Source organism: Mustelus asterias, chromosome 22, assembly GCF_964213995.1.
Source record: "Mustelus asterias chromosome 22, sMusAst1.hap1.1, whole genome shotgun sequence".
NCBI classification, from domain to species: Eukaryota; Metazoa; Chordata; class Chondrichthyes; order Carcharhiniformes; family Triakidae; genus Mustelus; species Mustelus asterias.
The window spans coordinates 57,649,570-57,672,076 of NC_135822.1; the positions used below are offsets into that span (position 1 = coordinate 57,649,570).

Consider the following 22,507-nt stretch of genomic DNA (forward strand, 5'->3'; position numbering starts at 1 on the left):
TTTATATATAGAATAACAGATACCCGGGAGTGAGTTACAGGCTGGAATCTAATCGAGGGGTTCGGGGTGGTTTATATATAGAATAACAGATACCCGGGAGTGAGTTACAGACTGGAATCTAATCGATAAGTTCACATGATTTATATACAGAATAACAGACATCCGGGAGTGAGATGGAGACTGGAATCTAATCAAGCGGTTCAGAGTGGTTTATATATAGAATAACTGATACTTGGGAGTGAGTTACAGACTGGAATCTAATCGAGGGGTTCGGGGTGGTTTATATATAGAATAACTGATACCCGGGAGTGAGTTACAGACTGGAATCTAATCGAGGGGATCAGGGTGGTTTATATATAGAATAACAGATACCCGGGAGCGAGAACAAAGAACAAAGAACAATACAGCACAGGAACAGGCCCTTCGGCCCTCCAAGCCCGCGCCGCTCCCCGGTCCAAGATTGAATCCTGAATCCAGGATCCCCGCCCAATTTTCCAGCCTATCTACATCCTAATATCCTATCCACCGAGCTGTCCCTCACAGCTACGATGCTTTGTTCATCACAACTATTAACTCACCCCCACCCCCCCATTCCAGACCATGTGATCTCCAGGGAGAGGCGAAAACCCAGAGTGAAAACCCCAGGGCCAATATGGGGGAAAAAAAATCTGGGAAATTCCTCTCCGACCCCCTGTGGCGATCGAAACGAGTCCAGGAGATCACACTGGCCCTGATCAGAAAATGCTTCCCAACCCTATTCATTTCCACTTCTGCTTTACGAACACCATCTGAATTCCCTGCCCCCGAGACAGGTTCCCAACTATCCGCAGTCTCGCTCTGTACTGGCACCAGCAAGATGATCATAGAATGAAGCCTTGAAACGAGAAACAAAGAACAATTAGCCCGCGCCGCTCCCTGGTCCAAACTAGACCACTCTTTTGTATCCCTCCATTCCCACTCAGTTCATATAGCTGTCTAGATAAGTCTTAAACGTTCCCAGTGTGTCCGCCTCCACCACCTTGCCCGGCAACACATTCCAGGCCCCCACGACCCTCTGTGTAAAATATGTCCTTCTGATATCTGTGTTAAACCTCCCCCCCTTCATCTTGAACCTATGACCCCTCGTGAACGTCACCACAGACCCGGGGAAAAGCTTCCCACCGTTCACCCTATCTATGCCTTTCATAATTTTATACACCTCTATTAAGTCTCCCCTCATCCTCCGTCTTTCCAAGGAGAACAACCCCAGTTTCCCCAATCTCTCCTCATAACCAAGCCCCTCCATACCAGGCAACATCCTGGTAAACCTCCTCTGTACTCTCTCCAAAGCCTCCACGTCCTTCTGGTAGTGTGGCGACCAGAACTGGACGCAGTATTCCAAATGCGGCCGAACCAACGTTCTATACATCTGCAACATCAGACCCCAACTTTTATACTCTATGCCCCGTCCTATAAAGGCAAGCATGCCATATGCCTTCTTCACCACCTTCTCCACCTGTGACGTCACCTTCAAAGATCTGTGGACTTGCACACCCAGGTCCCTCTGCGTCTCTACACCCTTTATGGTTCTTCCATTTATCGTGTAGCTCCTCCCTACATTATTCCCACCAAAATGCATCACTTCGCATTTATCAGGATTGAACTCCATCTGCCATTTCTTTGCCCAAGTTTCCAGCCTATCTATATCCTTCTGTAGCCTCTGACAATGTTCCTCACTATCTGCAAGTCCTGCCAGTTTTGTGTCGTCCGCAAACTTACTGATCACCCCAGTTACTCCTTCTTCCAGATCATTTATATAAATCACAAACAGCAGAGGTCCCAATACAGAGCCCTGCGGTACACCACTAGTCACAGGCCTCCAGCCGGAAAAAGACCCTTCCACTACCACCCTCTGTCTTCTATGACCAAGCCAGTTCTCCACCCATCTAGCCACCTCCCCCTGAGTTACAGACTGAAATCTAATCGAGGGGTTCGGGGTGGTTTATATATAGAATAACTGATACTTGGGAGTGGGTTACAGACTGGAATCTAAGCAAGGGGTTCGGGGTGGTTTATATACAGAATAACTGATACTTGGGAGTGTGTTACAGACTGGAATCTAATCGAGGGGTTCGGGGTGGTTTATATATAGAATAACTGATACTTGGGAGTGAGTTACAGACTGGAATCTAATCAAGGGGTTCGGGGTGCTTTATATATAGAATAACAGATACCCGGGAGTGAGTTACAGACTGGAATCTAATCGATAAGTTCACATGATTTATATACAGAATAACAGATACCCGGGGGTGAGTTACAGACTGGAACCTAATGGAGGGGTTTGGGGTGGTTTATATATAGAATAACAGATACCCGGGAGTGAGTTACAGACTGGAATCTAATCGAGGGGTTCGGGGTGGTTTATATATAGAATAACAGATACCCGGGAGTGAGTTACAGACTGGAATCTAATCGAGGGTTTTGGGGTGGTTTATATATAGAATAACAGATACTCGGAATGAGTTACACACTGGAATCTAATCAAGGGGTTCAGAGTGGTTTATATATAGAATTACAGATACCAGGGAGCGAGTTACAGACTGGAATCTAATCGAGGGGTTCGGGGTGGTTTATATATAGAATAACAGATACCCGGGAGTGAGTTACAGACTGGAATCTAATCGGGGGGTTCAGAGTGGTTTATATATAGAATAACAGATACCCGGGAGTGAGTTACACACTGGAATCTAATCGATAAGTTCACATGATTTATAAACAGAATATCAGACATCCGGGGGTGAGATAGAGACTGGAATCTAATCGATAAGTTCACATGATTTATAAACAGAATAACAGACATCCGAGGGTGAGATAGAGACTGGAATCTAATCGATAAGTTCACGTGGTTTAATTATGAACTCTCAGGTTTCTATAGAATTGGTTTTTTTAAGTGATTCTGGCAATTTTCACGGTAGCTTGGGTTGTGCTCAGTGACAGTGTTGGATTGAAGCGGCTCAAAAGGGTCTTTCTTAGCATCTGTTCCTGTAATACTTGCTCTTTGCCGACTGCCAGCTGCTTTGCTTTTGTCCACCAGGTGAATGTGACACAAGGTGAATCGAAAGGGGGAGAGGCAGACTGTCCCACCACTCTATCCCGGGGAGACTGGTTTGGAGAGAAGGCTCTACACGGGTACGTCTATTGTCTCAGATTGAGTTGAGTTTCAGAAGAGCTGGAAAAGCCAAAGGTATCTCAATGGTAGCCAGTCTGATCTCTGAGCCAGGTGGAACACACCGGCTGAAAGGGGCGGGCAGAAGCAGATGGAATGGAACTTCTATCCGGAGGTGGATAAAGGGGAACAAAAACTGCAAGGGAATGGGGAAGGAGTAGGGGCAGTGGGATTACTTGGATAGATCCTTCAAAGAGCTGGCTCAGGCATGATGGACCAATTGGGGTTTAGCAATTCTCTGAAGTGAGCCGGATCTGCCTTGATGCAGTGTGGAGTTAGAACTGGCCTTCGTTCCAGAAATGAAAATCAGCCTGAGGTCCCTGATTCCTGCTCACTGACACCTCGGTCAAGCCTTGGGGTACTGTGTGCTCAGTGAGGTCCAAGTGCCGGTGTGGAGTGTGAGAGTCCAGAACTATCGGGGAGAGACAGAAGAGACTGTGGATGGAAAGTAGCGAGACTGCGGAGACCTGTCTCACTCAGAGTATGTGATGGTGAAAGAATTGATCTCCTGTTTTCGCTAATATACCCACTCTTGTTCCCCACTAGAGAAGACGTAAGATTGGCCAATGTAATTGCGGCAGAGGATGTGATTTGCCTGGTGATTGACAGAGAGTGAGTAGCTTCAATCTGAGTTATTTCATTCAAAGGTCATGTTTTACAGAACAAAGCATCGATGTCCACCTAACTGCACCTAGACTTCTGATGTTCCAGTGCACTTATGTTGCGTGTAATCTGCCACTTAATCTCCTGCCCAAGTGAGAAGTCCTTGTATGAGTGTGCAGAAGGGAGTCAGTTCCACCTGGGAGGATGATTTGCGTTCTGTGTCCCATTCCACAACGCCAACCCCACAACACAAAGGGGATTGAAGTTCCAGCTTCAGGGCATAGCTGACCATTGCTGTCAGTACCTTGGGGTACCCCAGCCATGTGAGGAACTTCCTCTCTCCCCTTCCTTCTCAAAACTTTCCGAAACCAAACCTTGTGACCGTGTTTTTGTTCGACATCCTAACACGTAATCTGGGCAGGCCTGAGAGGATGCTACACTGTTGAAGGTATCATGTTTCCAGTGAGATGCTAAGTGTTATAACGCAGAGGTGGATCCCCCTTCTCCGAGAACTAACACCTAATCACTCAAAGAGGAGTACCTCGCATTATAATCTGTTAAAGAGTGTGTGAGAAGGGGTAATATCGGTGCTTCAGCAACTCCTAGTGGTTAAATCAAAATAACTACCTGAGATTCTCTCTGTAAAATCAACAAGTAACAATTTATTTGTCTAACTAACAGTGAACAGGTTCACTCAATTATTAACAAACTAAATAAAACAAAATTCTAATGGAATGCTGGTCAGATAAATACAATTCCCACTCATTAACAAAATAAAATTTAGTCACTCACAATTATTACCAGATTTGGTGTCTTCTGGAATATTCTGGGCTTTCTCTGTTGATTCGTCTGTCTGGAACTTCTGTCTTCTTTGGTACCTTTGCTATCAAGATGATGCTTTCTCTTAAGACATAAATGAGGCTATAAGAGCCAGCAGTTCTCTCTCTCGCTCTAGAGCTGAGAGCTGAACTAAGAGCTGTTACTCTGGCAGATGGCAGTTGCTCTCTGCTCTTTGTCCCACTGCCCCCCTTCCTTTCATACCTGTGATGACATATCAACATCCCCCACAATAGGATTGGTCCTAGGTTGCCAAAACCATCAGATTTAAATTTAATAGGTTCTTGGTATCTCAGTGCCTAATGCAAATTGATTGGCTAAATTCAAAAAAATTCAAAAGCCTGTTGCCTTGGTAACACTGCTGCTTGGCCTTTCGATACAAATGTTTCAGTTTGGGTACTCTATGTGCTTACACTTTTTTTTTTCTAAATCTCTAAGCCCCACCTTTTAACATGCAATTTTACAATTACTCGCCCCAACTTTGCGACACTGGGCCAAAGTCTCATCTGTTCTGTTGGCTGAGTGTTAAAGATTCCATGGCTCGCCTTTAAAGAACAGCAGGGGGGTTTCTCCCTGTTGTCCTAACCCCCAATAGTTACCCTCGATCAACATCGCAAATGCAGAAGATAGTTATCTCCTTGTTTGTGGTGCTTGCCGTCACTGTGAAAAGAAAAGAATAGTGAGGAACTGGATGTTAGTTGGTCGCTTGTTTATCAGAGAATAGTGAGCCTCTGGAGTGTGTTGTCGAAACCATCAGTTTCCTATTATCATTTATTAAATCCAAATCCCTCCACGTGATCGCCTTGGAGAGGTGAAGTAAGAGGGAAAATCCCAGGTCAGTTGAGGGGGAAAAAAATGTAGAACCACCTCTTGATATTGAAGATGCGGCCTGCAGACAACATGAGATCGAGCCTTCCTTGTTCCGCTCCTAACCTACTGAATTGGCACACGATCATAGTCCATTCTCTTCATCCTGTAATAAAGCCTGATCAGATCAGGAGATCGTGACAACAGCGGAAAAAGACAACTATAACTGATCCTGTTATTGACTGTCTGTATCTCCTACTCTTGAACTACCCTGAACTGTTACATTCACATGGGCACACTCAACTATATAACGTCTTATTGTTTGAGCATAGTTCATCTATGAATGAAGTACATCTTTGATTTGATTTACTATTGTTGCATGTATTGGGATACAGTGAAAAATATTGCTTCTTGTGCATTTTCCCATAAGACCATGAGATGAAGGAGCGGAATTAGGCCACTCGGCCCATCGAGTCTGCCTCGCCATTCAATCATGGCTGGTATGATTCTCATCATGTGGAGATGCCGGCGTTGGACTGGGGTAAACACAGTAAGAAGTTTAACAACACCAGGTTAAAGTCCAACAGGTTTATTTGGTAGCAATAAAAGCAAATATAGCTTGTGTGGCTTTTGCTACCAGATAAACCTGTTGAACTTTAACCTGGTGTTGTTAAACATCTTACTATGATTCTCATTCCCATTCTCCTGCCTTCTCCCCAAACCCTTGATCCCCTTATTGACCAAGAACCTATCTATTGCTGTCATAAAGACACTCAGTGACCCGGCCCCCATAGCCCTCTGTGGCAAAGAGTTTCACATTCACCACCCTCTGGCTGAAGAAATTCCTCCTCATCTCAGTTTTAAAGGAGCGTCCCTTCACTCTGAGGTTGCGCCCTCGAGTTCTAGCCTCTCCCACTCGTGGAAACATCCTCTCCACGTCCACTCTATCTGGGCCTCTCAGTATTCTGTAATTTTGTATTCTATACATGGCATACCGTTCATAGAGTACATAGGGGAGAAGGAAAGGAGAGGGTGCAGAATATTGTGTTGCAGTTACAGGTAGGGTGAAGAGAAAGATTAGCTTAATATATGATAGGACCATTCAAAGTCTGATGGCAATAGGGAAGAAACCCATCTATAGTGTGTCAGGCAATGGTAAATGCCTTAACAAAAATAAATGCCTCTTTATAATCCACTTTAATGCAATTAAGGCTTTCAGTTGTGTTTGTATTTGTAAGGTTGCTGTGCTCTATATGTGTTGGTCAGTAACTAGTAATCTCTCCACGGCTGTTTGCCAGCGCTAGTCAGTGGCCAGTTAATCCCATTATAAATGGGTGAAATGGTGGCTGCCGTCTGTCATTCTGTAATGAATTGGCTCTGATACTGGTGAACAAATGGCCATGGGGCTGCAGTGAACCACATTCCTCGACTGGAAGGTTTCCCCATCTGAATTGTACACTGGTCAGGGAGAGGCGATCGGGTGGTTGAATGTGGAAGAATCCGTGCCATTTTCGTCAGAGTGTTTTAATCTTTTTCTGTCTGTAGCTCATTCCGACAGTTAACTGGGAGCTTAGAAGATGTCTCCAGTCGAGAACATGAGAGTGCAGAGATGCAAGCACAGTGAGTATGAATCTACCCGGTCCGAGATTCTCCACTCCTCCTTATTGTTTAGCCCACAATAAATGTCCATAGATGTGCGGGTTAGGTGGATTGGCCATGCTAAATTGCCCCTTAGTGTCCAAAGATGTGCGGGTTAGGTGGATTGGCCATGCTAAATTGCCCCTTAGTGTCCAAAGATGTGCGGGTTAGGTGGATTGGCCATGCTAAATTGCCCCTTAGTGTCCAAAGATGTGCGGGTTAGGTGGATTGGCCATGCTAAATCGCCCCTTAGTGTCCATAGATGTGCGGGTTAGGTGGATTGGCCATGCTGAATTGTCCCTTAGTGTCCAAAGATGTGTGGGTTAGGTGGATTGGTCGTGCTAAATTGCCCCTTAGTGACAAACCTGTGCAGGTTAGGTGAATTGACCATACTAAATTGCTCCTTAGTGTCCAAAGATGTGCAGGTTAGTTGGATTGGCCATGCTAAATTGCCACTTAGTGTCCAAAGATGTGCAGGTTAGTTGGATTGGCCATGCTAAATTGCCACTTAGTGTCCAAAGATGTGCAGGTTAAGGGGATTGGCCATGCTAAATTGCCCCTTAGTGTCCAAAGATGAGTGGGTTTAGGTGGATTGACCATGCTAAATTGCCCCTTAGTGACAAAGATGTGCGGGTTAGGTTGATTGGCCATGCTAAATTGCCCCTTAGTGTCCTGGGATGCGTAGATTAGAGGGATTAGTGGGTAAAATATGTAGGGATATGGGGGTAGGGCCTGGGTGGGATTGTGGTCGGTGCAGACTCGATGGGCCGAATGGCCTCTTTCTGTAGGGTTTCTATGATTTCTATGATTGGCCATGCTAAATTGTCCCTTAGTGTCAGGGGGCTTAGAGCTCCGAAAGCTTGTGTGGCTTTTGCTACCAAATAAACCTGTTGGACTTTAACCTGGTGTTGTTAAACTTCTTACAGGGGGGATTAGCAGGGTAAATATGTGGGATTACGGGGATAGGGCCTGGGTGGGATTGTGGTCAGTGCAGACTCGATGGGCTGAATGGCCTCCTTCTGCACTGTAACATTCTATGATTATATTTCCCCATTTCCAATCAAATCACCAATTGGACCATGAGAACGGCACTGAGCAAAAAGGACAGAACAAGCTCAAAATCTTAGCTGAAAGCTGAAGTACCAACTCCATTTCAGTGCACTGAAATCGCGGAGCGCTCAGAATGTGTTTGATATTCCCCTCTTGAATGTCCTTACATCTTTGTGTGTGTTCCAAGCAGTGTTTCTCACTCTAATGTTACTATCTGGAACCGGGGTTTCAGTGTGTCAGTATCCTCTCCCATAACCACGTGCCCTGCATCAGACTGGGAAATATTCGCTCTGTCCCTCCCTATCCCTCCTTTCCTCAGCACCATCGACCAGGTAATTATTCAGCGGGGGATTCCACTAGCAGCCTCATTCCTGCTGCCGAATCCAGTCACTCCTCTCCCCACTGTCTGAAGGGAAGTGACTAACCTTCAATCATCTATATAGAGAATCAACAGAAGATAGAACAGAAGGTTGTGGATCGGCATGGTGGCACAGTGGTTAGCACTGCTGCTTCACAGCGCCAGGGACCCGGGTTCGATTCCCAGCTTGGGTCACTGTCTGTGCGGAGTCTGCACGTTCTCCCCCGTGTCTGTGTGGGTTTCCTCCGGGTGCTCTGGTTTCCTCCCACAGTCCGAAAGACGTGCTGGTTAGGCGCCGGAGTGTGGCGACTAGGGGATTTTCACAGTAACTTCAGTGCAGTGGTAATGAAAGCCTGCTTGTGACTCTAATGAATAAACTTTAAAACTTCAAAGTCAGCCTCTGCCCCTACAACCCCTGTGGCTGCCTCCGAACTCTTCCCAGGGTTGGCGAGCCCCACTCTCATTAACGCCCTTGCCCCAGAGCCACAGTTAGAACGTTCAGGACACTTCCTCTCGGGATGGGTTTGCCGAGTGGGAGATTTTTCCGACTCTGCACTCCCGACCCCGGGGCGGGGGTGGGGGATCCGGGGGGAGGAATGATTCAGGCCACTGACTCTGAGCTGGATTGATCGGAGGCAGAGGGCTTTTCTTCAGGTGGACATCTGGGCCAGTCTCACTGTCCACAAACCACCACCCTCATCCCCAACTCCTACAAGACTGTAATCTTGACATGCCCCGCCACCTGTAGTCTTTATGTGCTTATTTGTTTATGAATAGCCTAACTAAGGCTCATGCTTGGAGCTCCATCTCTTTGCTCGCATGACTTCTTCCAATTGCGAAATCACTTTGAAGTTTATTTGTTAGTCACAAGGCTTACATTGACAGTGCAATGAAGTTACTGTGAAATTCATCTAGTCGCCACACTGCAGCGCCTGTTTGTGTCAATCCACCTAACCAGCACATCTTTGGACTGTGGGAGGAAATCGGAGCACCCGGAGGAAACCCACGCAGACATGAGGAGAATGTGCAAACTCCACACAGACAGTGACCCGAGCCGGGAATCGAACCCAGGTCCCTGGCGCTGTGAGGCAGCAGTGCTAACCCACTGTGCCACCGTGCCGCTCTGCTGCTGCTCTGTCGCGTTGTTCCCTCAATGTGAGGGGGACTGCTGCTGGCTTGCTTCACTGAATCTGAATGGCCCCTCATCAGGCGCCTCCTTGTACCAACGTGAAATGATTTTCTCATCCTCTTGTTTGCAATCCGGTTCAGGTTTGAGGCTGAAGCGGCATTCTTTGCCAGCTTGGAGCGAACAGATTTCAGAGTTCATCAGACCCTTGGAGTTGGGGGATTCGGCCGCGTGGAGTTGGTAAGTCATGAGGCTCCAGTTCTGAGCCAAGAAAACAGGATTAAGATACAGATTGAGCAAAGTTACAGTTAGGAGGTGTGTAAGATTATTATGTTTTGGGACTCTAGTTTAAAATTTAGGGTATAGGAAAGGGATCATTTGTCTGCCTGACAGTGAGCCTGGGTGGTTTAACTGGGAGAGATCAAAGGAAGGCTTAGATAGTTTCGTAAGAAGTCTCACAACACCAGGTTAAAGTGTCGAGAGACTCAAGTTTTTAGGTGTCCAGATCACCAACAACCTGTCCTGGTCCCCCCCATGCCGACACTATAGTTACGAAAGCCCCACCAACGCCTCTACTTTCTCAGAAGACGAAGGAAATTTGGCATGTCAGCTACGACTCTCACCATCTTTTACAGATGCACCATAGAAAGAATTCTTTCTGGTTGTATCACAGCTTGGTCTGGCTCCTGCTCTGCCCAAGACCGCAAGAAACTACAAAAGGTTGTGAATGTAACCCAATCCATCACGCAAACCAGCCTCCCATCCACTGACTCTGTCTACACTTCCCGCTGCCTCGGCAAAGCAGCCAGCATAATTAAGGACCCCACGCACCCCGGACATTCTCTCTTCCACCTTCTTGTCCGGAAAAAGATACAAAAGTCTGAGGTCACGTACCAACCGACTCAAGAACAGTTTCTTCCCTGCTGCCGTCAGATTTTTGAATGGACTTACCTCGCATTAAGTTGATCTTTCTCTACACCCAAGCTCTGACATTACATTCTGCACTCTCTCGTTTGCTTCTCTATGAACGGTATGCTTTGTCTGTATAGCGTGCAGGAAACAATACTTTTCACTGTATGCTAATACATGTGACAATAATAAATCAGGTTTATTTGGAATCACGAGCTTTTGGAGCGCTGCTCCTTCATCAGGTGAGTGAGCAGTGCTCCGAAAGTTCGTGATTCCAAATAAACCTTTTGGACTTTAACCTGGTGTTGTGAGACTTCTTACTGTGCCCACCCCAGTCCAACGCCGGAATCTCCACATCTTTGATAGTTTAGGAATGTGTAGAATGGCAACAGTCTCAGAGTTTACAATGAGTAGACTCCAAGTCTCCCAAGGTCCCAGAAAGGCCTTGTAGGGATAGGGTTGTAAACAGTTGTGCTGTAAACTTGTCCATTAACTCCTAGGTTGAAGAATAGCTAGTTAGACTTTCGACCTAGATGCAAGGTTAATGTGTTTCATATTGCCATGGGGAAGAGAGCAGAGGGAGCCATTTTTAAGATCAAGTTACAAGCTTCCTTATCAAATGAAGAATGAGGCGAAGATCTTATAGAAACATATAAAATTATAAGATAGAAGCAGGGGGGTTGTTTCCACTGGCGGGTGAAACTCGAACGAGGGGGCATGGCCTCAAAATAAGTCACTTCCTTATTCTAATTATAATAATGGGCAGCACAGTGGTTAGCACTGCTGCCTCACAGCACCAGGGACCTAGGTTCAATTCCCGGCTTGGGTCACTGTCTGTGCGGGGTCTGCATGTTCTCCCCGTGTCTGCGTGGGTTTCCTCCGGATGCTCCAGTTTCCTCCCAGTCCAAAAGATGTGCTGGTTAGATGCATTGGCCGTGCTAAATTCTGCCTCAGTGTACCCGAACAGGCGCTGGAGTGTGGCGACTGGGGGATTTTTGCAATAACTTCATTGCAGTGTTAATGTAAACCTACTTGCGATACTAATAAATAAACTTTAAACTTAAACTTTTACTTGAGAAAGGATATCCTGGCACTGGAGGGGGTACAGAGGAGATTCACTCGGTTGATTCCGGAGTTGAGAGGGTTGGCTTATGAGGAGAGACTGAGTAGACTGGGGCTATAATCGTTGGAATTCAGAAGAATGAGGGGGGATCTTATAGAAACAGAAGATTATGAAGGGAATAGATAAGATAGAAGCTGAGGTTGTTTCCACTAGCGGGTGAAACTCGAACTAGGGGGCATGGCCTCAAAATAAGGAGGAGCAGATTTAGGACTGAGTTGAGGAGGAACTTCTTCACCCAAAGAGTTGTGAATCTGTGGAATTCTCTGCCCAGTGAAGCAGTTGAGGCCACCTGGTTGAATATTTTTAAGGCAAAGATAAATAGATTTTGAACAGTAAAGGATTTAAGGGTTATGGTGAGTGGGCGGGTAAGTGGAGCTGAGTCCTCGAAAAGATCAGCCATAATCTTATTGAATGGCGGAGCAGGCTCGAGGGGCCAGATGGCCTACTCCTGCTCCTAGTTCTCATGTTCTTAAATCAGCAAATGCCACATACAGCAGTTCAGTGTGATGTTACAATCCCGGTAGGGACTCTTAACCTTTAAAGAGAACTCTGAACACCCAATAATTAGCTGAAAAGAATTCATGCCACAAGATTTCATCTTTCTATATGAAAATAAACGTCATTAAAAAACAAAGAAAGGAAGCACTATTAGCATAACACTATAATTTATAAGTAATACTCTATGAATTTATTATTGCTTTTATCTCTCCCGAGAGTTCCCTTATCTTACAAAGCCTTAAAGTTTATTCAGTTGTTCAGGGATAAAACCAAAGTTTTGTCATAGCCCCCCCCAGAATACTCTGTTTTCCCCTCAGATTTCCAGTCTGGTGCTTTGACAACTCCCCATTTTGCTACCACAGTTTCTTTTCAGCTCTTTCTAAGCTGACTGCTCAGGCTGACTACTTTCTAGCACAAAGCTCAACCGCCTTTCATTGTGAGGGTGACTGGAGATTTCACCCTCTACCCCCCAAGCTAGGCAAATCTTCCAGTATCCTTTTACATAATTGAGCTGCAAGTCGCACAACACCAAATCAGCAAATGCCTTCTGTGGAAAAACGGCCAGCTAAACTAAGCAAAAGAATCTTCTAACCCTCACAGCCCAACTCCGTGACAACGTGGCACGCTTTGGGATGTTCCCAAACAGGAATGCAAACTAATTATCTTGGCTTTAAAACCAAACCTTTGATTATGATAGCCGTGTGGATCATTTAAATTTCTAATGAAGTCAGGGAAATTCTCCTCAGGCTTACTGGTTCCCACTTAAAAATCTTGTTTTTTGACAAACTTGAAAAAAAAATCTAACTTTTAATCTTCGGAATCATCTGAGTTTTTTATAAGTGGAAAAGCCAAATTTTAAACACTGACAAAGAACTCTGTTGCAAATTGCAAATCAAACAAGTTGGAATTAAATGCAGTTGAAAGGTAATACATGTTTATTTAATTAGGTCAGTCGTGTGAAAACCTAAATACTAAATCTCCAAGTTGTACTAGAGCCAAAAGGTGTACTCATTCCATCAATGGAAGATTGTGGTCGGTGCAGACTCGATGGGCCGAATGGTCTCCTTCTCCACTGTAGGGATTCTATGAAGAGGAATTTCTTCACTCAGTGTTGTGAATGTTTGGAATTCTCTACTGTCGAGACTATGGACGCTCAGTTGATGAGAATGTTCAAAACTGAGTTTGATTGGTTTGGGGAATCAAAGGATATGGGAAACAGTCGGAAAAATGAAATTGATGGGGAGGTTCAGCCATGATCGGATTGACTTAAGGAAGACATTTGAGGGGTAGGCTGTGTTCCTAATGCTCACATTATCTTCTTACTGATAGCCTAATTGACCCAGGGAGCTGTAGGGGTCCATAGAATCCCTACAGTGCAGAAGGAGGCTATTCGACCCATCGAGTCTGCACCGACAACAATCCCACCCAGGCCCTATCCCTATAACATATTTACCTCATGAATTCCTCTAACCTACACATCCCGGGTCACTAAGGATCAATCCGTCATGGCCAATGCCTGCATATCTTTGGACTGTGGGAGGAAACTGTGGGAGCATCGGAGGAAACCCATGCAGACATGGGGAGAATGTGCAGACTCCACACAGACAGTCACCCAAGCCGGGAATTGAATCCGGGTCCCTGGCGCTGTGAGGCAGCAGTGTTAACCCACTGTGCCGGGTCAATGATCACCATTCATTGTTATGACCTGGATTTGAGCCTGGAGGTGAGTTTTGTGTCAGGGAAACACAGAGGAATGGGGGAAAGAACTCCTGCTTCATCCTGGCCCACAAGCATTGCTGTAAAGGCTTTTACCTCAGGATTCAGCCCCTCTCACCTTCTTCCAGCTGCTGAGTTTCCCGAGGCTTGGGAAACCCGGCCACCCGTGGAACGCCTGTTAAAACAAAAACCTCGTAAATGACTAACTAGGACAAAGCAGCCCACTTGACTGCCATCCCATCCACCATTTCCAACACTCCCTCCACCACCGATGCACAGTTGGTAGCAGTGTTGTACCGTCTACAAGGTGCACTGCAGAAACTCACCAAGGGTCCTGAGACCATTCAAACCCATGACCTCTACCACCTGATAGACACACCATCCTGGCTTGGAAACATGTCATCATTCCCTCACCATTATGGGGTCAAAATCTTTTCTAAAGGCACACCCACGGTTGAGGACTCTGGTTCTGTACTCGTTGGAGTTTAGAAGGATGAGGGGGGATCTTACTGAAACTTACAGGGTACTGTGAGACCTGGATAGAGTGGTTGTGGAGAGGATGGTTCCACTAGTAGGAAAAACTAGAACCAGAGGGCACAACCTCAGACTGAAGGGACGATCCTTTAAAACAAAGATGAGGAGGAATTTCTTCAGCCAGAGAGTGGTGAATCTGTGGAAATCTTTGCCGCAGAAGGCTGTGGAGGCCAGGTCATTGAGTGTCTTTAAGACAGAGATAGATAGGTTCTTGATTAATAAGGGGATCAGGGGTTATGGGGAAAAGGCAGGAGAATGGGGATGAGAAAAATATCAGCCATGATTGAATGGCGGAGCAGACTCGATGGGCCGAGTGGCCTAATTCTGCTCCTATGTCTTATGGTCTTACACCACATGGACTGCAGAGGTCCAAGAAGGCGCCTCAGCACTACCTTCTTGAGCGGCAATTAGGGATGGGCAACAAGTGGTGGCCTAGCCAGCGACACCCACATCCCATGAAAGAATGTTTTAAAAACACTTGATGTGAAGAGGTTAATTGCCAACCCCTCATCCAGCCTCGGGAACTGGATGTGAATGGGTTCGGTTCCCCGTGCTGGAGGTTTTGTATTTTAGCCTCTGAGTGAACTTTAACTCGGCTCCAACCCAGCTTTTGGACTTAAGACTCTGCCCTGTGCTGCACCTGAGCTATGAGTCTGGGTAGGGGGAGGGCGTGAGCCTGTACCACAAAAAAGATGCGGGCGGCATGGTGGCACAGTGGTTAGGGCCTGGGTGGGATTGTGGTTGGTGCAGACTCGATGGGCTGAATGGCCTCCTTCTGCACTGCAGGGATTCTATGATTCTATGAAAAACGCACTCTTCACTCACTGAGTGAGCCTCATGGGGGAGGACCTCGGATACTATTTCTGTTGGAATTTACTGGAATCAGTGAGCGTGTTTGTCTCCCGATGTTTTTTTCCACCTCGCTGTTGGTTTCCTCACACAGGTACAGCTGAAGAATGAAGATGGCCGAAGCTTTGCCATGAAGATTCTGAAGAAGCATCACATTGTGGAGATGAGGCAACAGGAACACATTCGCTCGGAGAAGCAGATCATGCAGCAGGCTCACTGTGACTTTATAGTCAGGTACGTCCACGCCATTGGGTTACCATTGAGCAGAAACACAACTGGACTGACCACCTAAACACAGTGGCTACAAGAGCAGGTCAGGAATACTGCGGAGAGTAACTCACCTCCTGACTCCCCCAAAGCCTGTCCACCATCTACAAGTCAGGAGTGTGATGGAATACTCCCCACTTGCCTGGATGGGTGCGGCTCCAACAACACTCAAGAAGCTCGACACCATCCAGGACAAAGCAGCCCCGCTTGATTGGCACCCCATCCACAAACACTCACTCCCTCCACCACCGACGCTCAGTAGCAGCAGTGTGTACCATCTACAAGATGCACTGCAGCAACTCATCCTTAGGCAGCACCTTCCAAACCCATGACCACTTCCATCTAGCTAGCTGGAAGAAAAGAGAGTGGTGGTTGATGGGAAATATTCATCCTGGAGTTCAGTTACTAGTGGTGTACCGCAAGGATCTGTTTTAGGGCCACTGCTGTTTGTCATTTTTATTAATGACCTGGATGAGGGCGTAGAAGGATGGGTTAGTAAATTTGCGGATGACGCTAAAGTCGGTGGAGTTGTGGACAATGCGGAGGGAAGTGGCAGGTTACAGAGGGACTTAGATAAGCTGCAGAGCTGGGCTGAGAGGTGGCAAATGGAGTTTAATGCGGAAAAGTGCGAAGTGATTCACTTTGGAAGGAGTAACAGGAATACAGAGTACTGGGCTAATGGTAAGATATTTGGTAGTGTGGATGAACAGAGGGATCTGGGTGTCCATGTGCATAGATCCCTGAAAGTTGGCACCCAGGTTGATAGGGTTGTTAAGAAGACGTACAGTGTGTTAGCTTTTATTGGTAGAGGGATTGAGTTTCGGAGCCAGGATGTCATGTTGCACTTGGAGTATTGCGTACAGTTCTGGTCGCCGCATTATAGGAAGGATGTGGAAGTGTTGGAAAGGGTGCAGAGGAGATTTACCAGGATGTTGCCTGGTATAGTGGGAAAATCGTATGAGGAAAGGCTGAGGGGCTTGAGGTTGTTTTCGTAGAGAGAAGAAGGTTAAGAGGTGACTTAATAGAGGCATACAAGATGATCAGAGGATTAGATAGGATGGATAGTGAGAGCCTTTTTCCTCGGATGGTGATGGCTAACACTAGGGGACATAGCTTTAAATTGAGGGGTGAGAGATATAGGACAGATGTTAGAGGTAGGTTCTTTACTCAGAGAGTAGTAAGGGCGTGGAATGCCCTGCCTGCAGCAGTAGTAGACTCATCAACATTAAGAGCATTCAAATGGTTATTGGACAAACACATGGATGATATTGGAATAGTGTAGGTTAGATGGGCTTTAGATTGGTTTCACTGGTTGGCGCAACATCGAGGGCCGAAGGACCTGTACTGCGCTGTAATGTTCTATGTTCTATCTAGAAGGACAAGGGCCGCAGATACATGGGAGCACCACCAACTGCAAGTTCCCCTCTGAGCCAATCACCATCCTGACTTGGAAAAATATCGGCCGTTCCTTCGCAGTCGCTGGGTCAAAATCTTGGAATTCCCTCCCTAACGGCATTGTGGGTCAACCCACAGCACGTGGACTGCAGCGATTCAAGATGGCGGCTCACCGCCACCTTCTCAAGGGGCAACTAGGGATGGGCAATAAATGCTGGTCAGCCAGCGACGCCCACGAATGAAAAAAAACTCTTCACTGAGGTTTATGGAGGCCCTACTCTTCCTCTTGTGAGAGCTCTCACTGTGCTATCATCCTCCATAAACATCAGCCCAAAATCAGCATTCGGTGTTGGGAAGCGGTAACCAAACAAGTGGGATTCTCCACAAGCTCCCTACAGCAGTGACTCTTCAGTGTAGCAAGGGAAACTGTGATGTCTGATCTATTCAATGTAGTTTATAAAACAGCCTGACAGCTCACGAATATGTGTGTTCCAGGTTGTATAGGACATTCCGGGACCACAAGTACCTTTATATGCTGATGGAGGCCTGCCTTGGAGGTGAACTGTGGACCATCCTGAGAGACAGGTAAGTGACCTGACGTTGACACCGACTCCCACACCATGCAATCAAAGGGCAAGGAGTGACCCGAGACCGCTCGCACTTCTCCACCAGAGAATGGCACCCTCTCCTCAGAGTCGGGCGGTTGTGGGCTTGTGAACCTGTTCAGCAGAGAAGCTGCCACTGCTAGAGGTGCAGATGAGATATTAAACGTCTTCTTTATTCATTCGTGGGACATGGGCGTCGCTGGCTGTCCCAGCATTTATTACCCATCCCTAGGTGCCCTGGAACTGATTGGCTCACTAGGCCATTTCAGAGGGCAGTTGAGAGTCAACCATATTGCTGTGGCTCTGGAGTCACATGTAGGCCAGACCGGGTAAGGACGGCAGATTTCCTTCCCTAAAGGGACATTAGTGTCGGGTTTTTCCGACAATCGACAATGGTTTCGTGGTCATCAGTAGATTCTTAATTCCAGATATTTTTTATTGAATTCAAATTCCATTATCATTCCAAAATATGGGCGGCACGGTGGTTAGCACTGCTGCCTCACAGCGCCAGGGATCCGGGTTCGATTCCCGCTTGGGTCACTGCACATTCTCCCCGTGTCTGCGTGGGTTTCCTCCGGGTGCTCCAGTTCCCGCCCACAGTCTGAAAGACGTGCTGGTTAGGTGCTAAATTCTCCCTCCGTGTAACCCGAACAGGCGCCAGAGTGGGGGATTTTCACAGTAACTTCATTGCAGTGTTAATGTAAGCCTACTTGTGACACTAATAAATAAACTTAAACTCTTATCAGAGACGGTGTGTCACTGAGGGACGAAAGGGTTACAGAGGTGGCAGTTGGATTTTGAACACTGTTGTAGCCTCTTGCTCCCTGGGCCTTTTGAATTCGCTGGAGACCTTCATAAGATAAAGTAGTAGAATTAGGCCATTCGGCCCATCGAGTCTGCTCCGCCATTCGATCATGGCTGATAATCATGACCTGATTTCAGATGCATTGAATCTGGTTTGGTGATGGCACTCTCATACACCAGTCACAAGGAACTATCTCAGAGAATGTCCTCGGTAATTTCATTGCTCAGCCCAGGGTTCTATTCATAGGAGTTTTAGAGTGACGAGGGTTGATTTAATTGAAGTGTTAAGCTGATTAAGCAATTTGACGGATGAGTATAGAGTATAAAAGTTGGGGTCTGATGTTGCAGATGTATAGAACGTTGGTTCGGCCGCATTTGGAATACTGCGTCCAGTTCTGGTCGCCACACTACCAGAAGGACGTGGAGGCTTTGGAGAGAGTACAGAGGAGGTTTACCAGGATGTTGCCTGGTATGGAGGGGCCTAGTTATGAGGAGAGATTGGGTAAACTGGGGTTGTTCTCCCTGGAAAGACGGAGGATGAGGGGAGACTTAATAGAGGTGTATAAAATTATGAAAGGCATAGATAGGGTGAACAGTGGGAAGCTTTTCCCCAGGTCGGTGGTGATGTTCACGAGGGGTCATAGGTTCAAGGTGAAGGGGGGGAGGTTTAACACAGATATCAGAAGGACATATTTTACACAGAGGGTGGTGGGGGTCTGGAATGCGCTGCCAGGCAAGGTGGTGGAGGCGGACACACTGGGAACGTTTAAGACTTATCTAGACAGCCATTGCGTGGGTTTCCTCCGGGTGCTCCGGTTTCCTCCCACAGTCCAAAGGTTGATTGGCCAGGTTAAAAAATTGCCCCTTAGAGTCCTGAGATGTGTAGGTTAGAGGGATTAGCGGGTAAAATATGTGGGGGTGGGGCCTGGATGGGATTGTGGTCGGTGCAGACTCGATGGGCCGAATGGCCTCCTTCTGCACTGTAGGGTTTCTATGATTTCATATGAACGGAGTGGGAATGGAGGGATACAAAAGAATGGTCTAGTTTGGACCAGGGAGCGGCGCGGGCTTGGAGGGCCGAAGGGCCTGTTCCTGTGCTGTATTGTTCTTTGTTCTTGTTGTTCTTGTTGAGTCCAGAACAAGGGGGCATAATACGAACAGGCCATTCAGGGGTAATGCCAGGGAGCAGCTTCTCACGTGATGGAAATCCGGAACTTTCTCCCTCAGAAAGCTATGGGGACTGGGAGTCAACTGGACGTGAGAATGAAGGTGGACGGATTCTTGTTGGATAAGGGTTAGGGAACCAAGGTGGGCAAATGGAATCAAAGCACCAGCTCCTGTTCCAGCCCATTGATTTCCTGATGAGCCACCATGCCCTGTCTTCACCAGTGGTTATGGTTAAATGTGGCCTGGTCCCTCGCCAGCCCAGTGCAGTTTATCGGCCCCAGTGCGGAGGCCTCTGTCCTGACATCAGTCTGACACTTCCCCTTCACGCCCTCAGCTTGAACTTTCTCCTCCAGTTGTAGCTTCTTTTGGGGGTGTTTTGTGTGGCGGTTGATGGGTGAAGGTGAGGTAAGGGCAGTGTTGTGGTGTGGCTCAGACCTCCTGCAGCTGCCTACCTTAATACCGAGTGGAACAGAATCCCTCATGGGCTTCAGGAAAAGACTTTCCGACCTCTTGTTCATCCCTAATTCGAATCATTCTACCACTGACAGCAGTGCTTTCAGCTGCTGAGGAATTAACTCCCTCTCCCTATCGCCTCCTCGTCGAGGGAACTCCTTAAAACCGATTTCTTTGACCAAGTGCTCGGACATATCTGTCCTCACATCTCCTCTTGTGGCTCACTGTCAAACTTTGACTAATAACTCCCCTGCTGAACACAATCTATGATGTTAATGTAAGTTTAGAATGTAAGTTTTTTATTTATTAGTCACAAGTAGGTTTACATTAACACTGCAATGAAGTTACTGTGAAAATCCCCTAGTTGCCACACTCCTGTTCGGGGTTACACTGAGGGAGAATTTAGCACCTAACCCGCACATCTTTCGGACTGTGGGAGGAAACCGTGGCACCCGGAGGAAACCCACGCAGACACGGGGGAGAACGTGCAGACTCCGCACAGACAGTGACCCCCCAAGCCGGGAATCGAACCCGGGTCCCTGGCGCTGTGAGGCAGCAGTGCTAACCCACTGTGCCACCGTGCTGGTCCATATGTAAGTACAAATTATCGTTGAGACACTGGGAGACAGAATTACAGCTGCCCCAACTCCAGGAACTTCCTTTAATGTGGAGCCTGGGGCAGGGTCAATGAGCATTGCTCTTGTGAGATGCTGCAGAATCTGAGCTGAGATGTTCTTCTATGGTAAATTGCAGGGGCTCCTTCGACGATTCCACAACTCGCTTCTACACTGCCTGTGTGTTGGAGGCCTTTGCGTATTTACACAGCAAAGGAGTCATTTACAGGGACCTCAAGCCAGAAAACATCATCCTCAACCACAGAGGCTATGCCAAGCTGGTAAGCACTGCAAGTTGGCCAGGTACGGGGGGGGAAGTAGGATGCGGCGTTACAGGATCCTCAGCATCCCAGCTTGTCCAACGGATGTGAGGGATTTGATTTATTATTATCACATGTACAGGGATACAGTGAAAAGTATTGTTTCTTGCATGCTATACAGACAAAGCATACCGTTCATAGGGGAGAAGGAAAGGAGAGGATTCAGAATATAGTGTTGCAGTCACAGCTAGGGTGTAGAGAAAGATCACCTTAAGCCTTCAGGGTCCTGAGGATTGCCAAGTCTGTAAGGGATTGACATAGAGCATTGTTAGGGAGTTTATAAGAGTGAGAGTCCAGTTTTAAAAGCGTCTACCTCGACAGGGACATCTTGTTAAAGTTGTACAAGACATTGGTAAGGCCACACTTGGAATACTGTGTATGGTTCTGGTCACCCTATTATAGAAAGGATATTATTAAACTAGAAAGAGTGCAGAAAAGATTGACTGGGATGCTATCGGGACTTGATGGTTTGAGTTATAAGGAGAGGCTGGATAGACTGGGACTTTTTTCTCTGGAGTGTAGGGGGCTGAGGGGTGATTTTATAGAGGTCTATGAAATAATGAGGGGCACAGATCAGCTGGATAGTCAACATCTTTTCCCAAAGGTAGGGGAGTCTAAAACTAGAGGGCATAGGTTTAAGGTGAGAGGGGAGAGATACAAAAGGGTCCAGAGCGACACAACGACAGGGCGGCACGGTAGCACAGTGGTTAGCACTGCTGCTTCACAGCTCCAGGGACCTGGGTTCGATTCCCAGTTTGGGTCACTGTCTGTGTAGGGTTTGCACATTCTCCTCGTGTCTGTGTGGGTTTCCTCCGGGTGCTCCGGTTTCCTCCCACAGTCCAAAGATGTGCGGGTTAGGTTGATTGGCCATGCTAAAATTGCCCCTTCGTGTCCTGGGATGCGTAGATTGGAGGGATTAGCGGGTAAAATATGGGGGGTGGGGCCTGTGGTCGGTGCAGACTCGATGGGCTGAATGGCCTCTTTCTGTGCTGTAGGGTTTCTATGAATTCTTTTCACACAGAGGGTGGTGAGCGTCTAGAACGAGCTGCCAGAGGTAATACTGGAGGCGGGTACAATTTTGTCTTTTAAAAAGCATTTAGACAGTTACATGGGTAAGATCGGTATAGAGGGATATGGGCCAAACGCGGGCAATTGGGACTAGCTTAGAGGTTACAAAAAGGGGCAGCACAGAAAAATTGGGCCGAAGGGCCTGTTTCCATGCTGTAAACCTCTATGACTCATAGAACGAGAGTTAAAGATAGAGGGTGTGCTGCTGGGGACAGTCGCCATCTTAAAAAAGCTACCTTTACGGACGCAAGCAATGTCTGAAAAGCAAACTAGCCACAGCACTATGTATAGGAGACCATTCAAATGAGGGAAGGAAAGGGCACTGTGGTCGTAATGGGGTACAGTAGAGTCAGGGGGATAGGTACCCCTGCAGCCACAACTGGGCAGCCTTAAGGTTGTGTTCTCTGTCCAGTGCCAGGGTTCAGGATCTCTCCTCACCACTTGGGAGTAGGAAGGGGTGGATGTGAGAACCAACACCATAGATAGAACTAGATGTGGGTGTCCTTGCTGCAGGTGCAGCAAGAGGTTAGGAAGGCCAATGGGATTTTTGGCCTTCATTGT

General features: G+C 47.1%; 1 protein-coding gene across 1 annotated transcript in view; it reads left to right on the forward strand.

Moving 5' to 3' along the window:
• Positions 1-22,507, forward strand: part of LOC144510043 (cGMP-dependent protein kinase 1-like) — a 119,592-nt gene that overhangs the window by 84,743 nt on the left and 12,342 nt on the right. Inside the window, exons 7-13 of the mRNA XM_078239257.1 lie at positions 3,074-3,168; positions 3,752-3,817; positions 6,998-7,072; positions 9,768-9,864; positions 15,348-15,487; positions 17,411-17,500; positions 20,698-20,839. Of these exons, the coding sequence (XP_078095383.1) occupies positions 3,074-3,168; positions 3,752-3,817; positions 6,998-7,072; positions 9,768-9,864; positions 15,348-15,487; positions 17,411-17,500; positions 20,698-20,839 (705 nt within the window). The remainder of the gene's footprint in view (positions 1-3,073; positions 3,169-3,751; positions 3,818-6,997; positions 7,073-9,767; positions 9,865-15,347; positions 15,488-17,410; positions 17,501-20,697; positions 20,840-22,507) is intronic.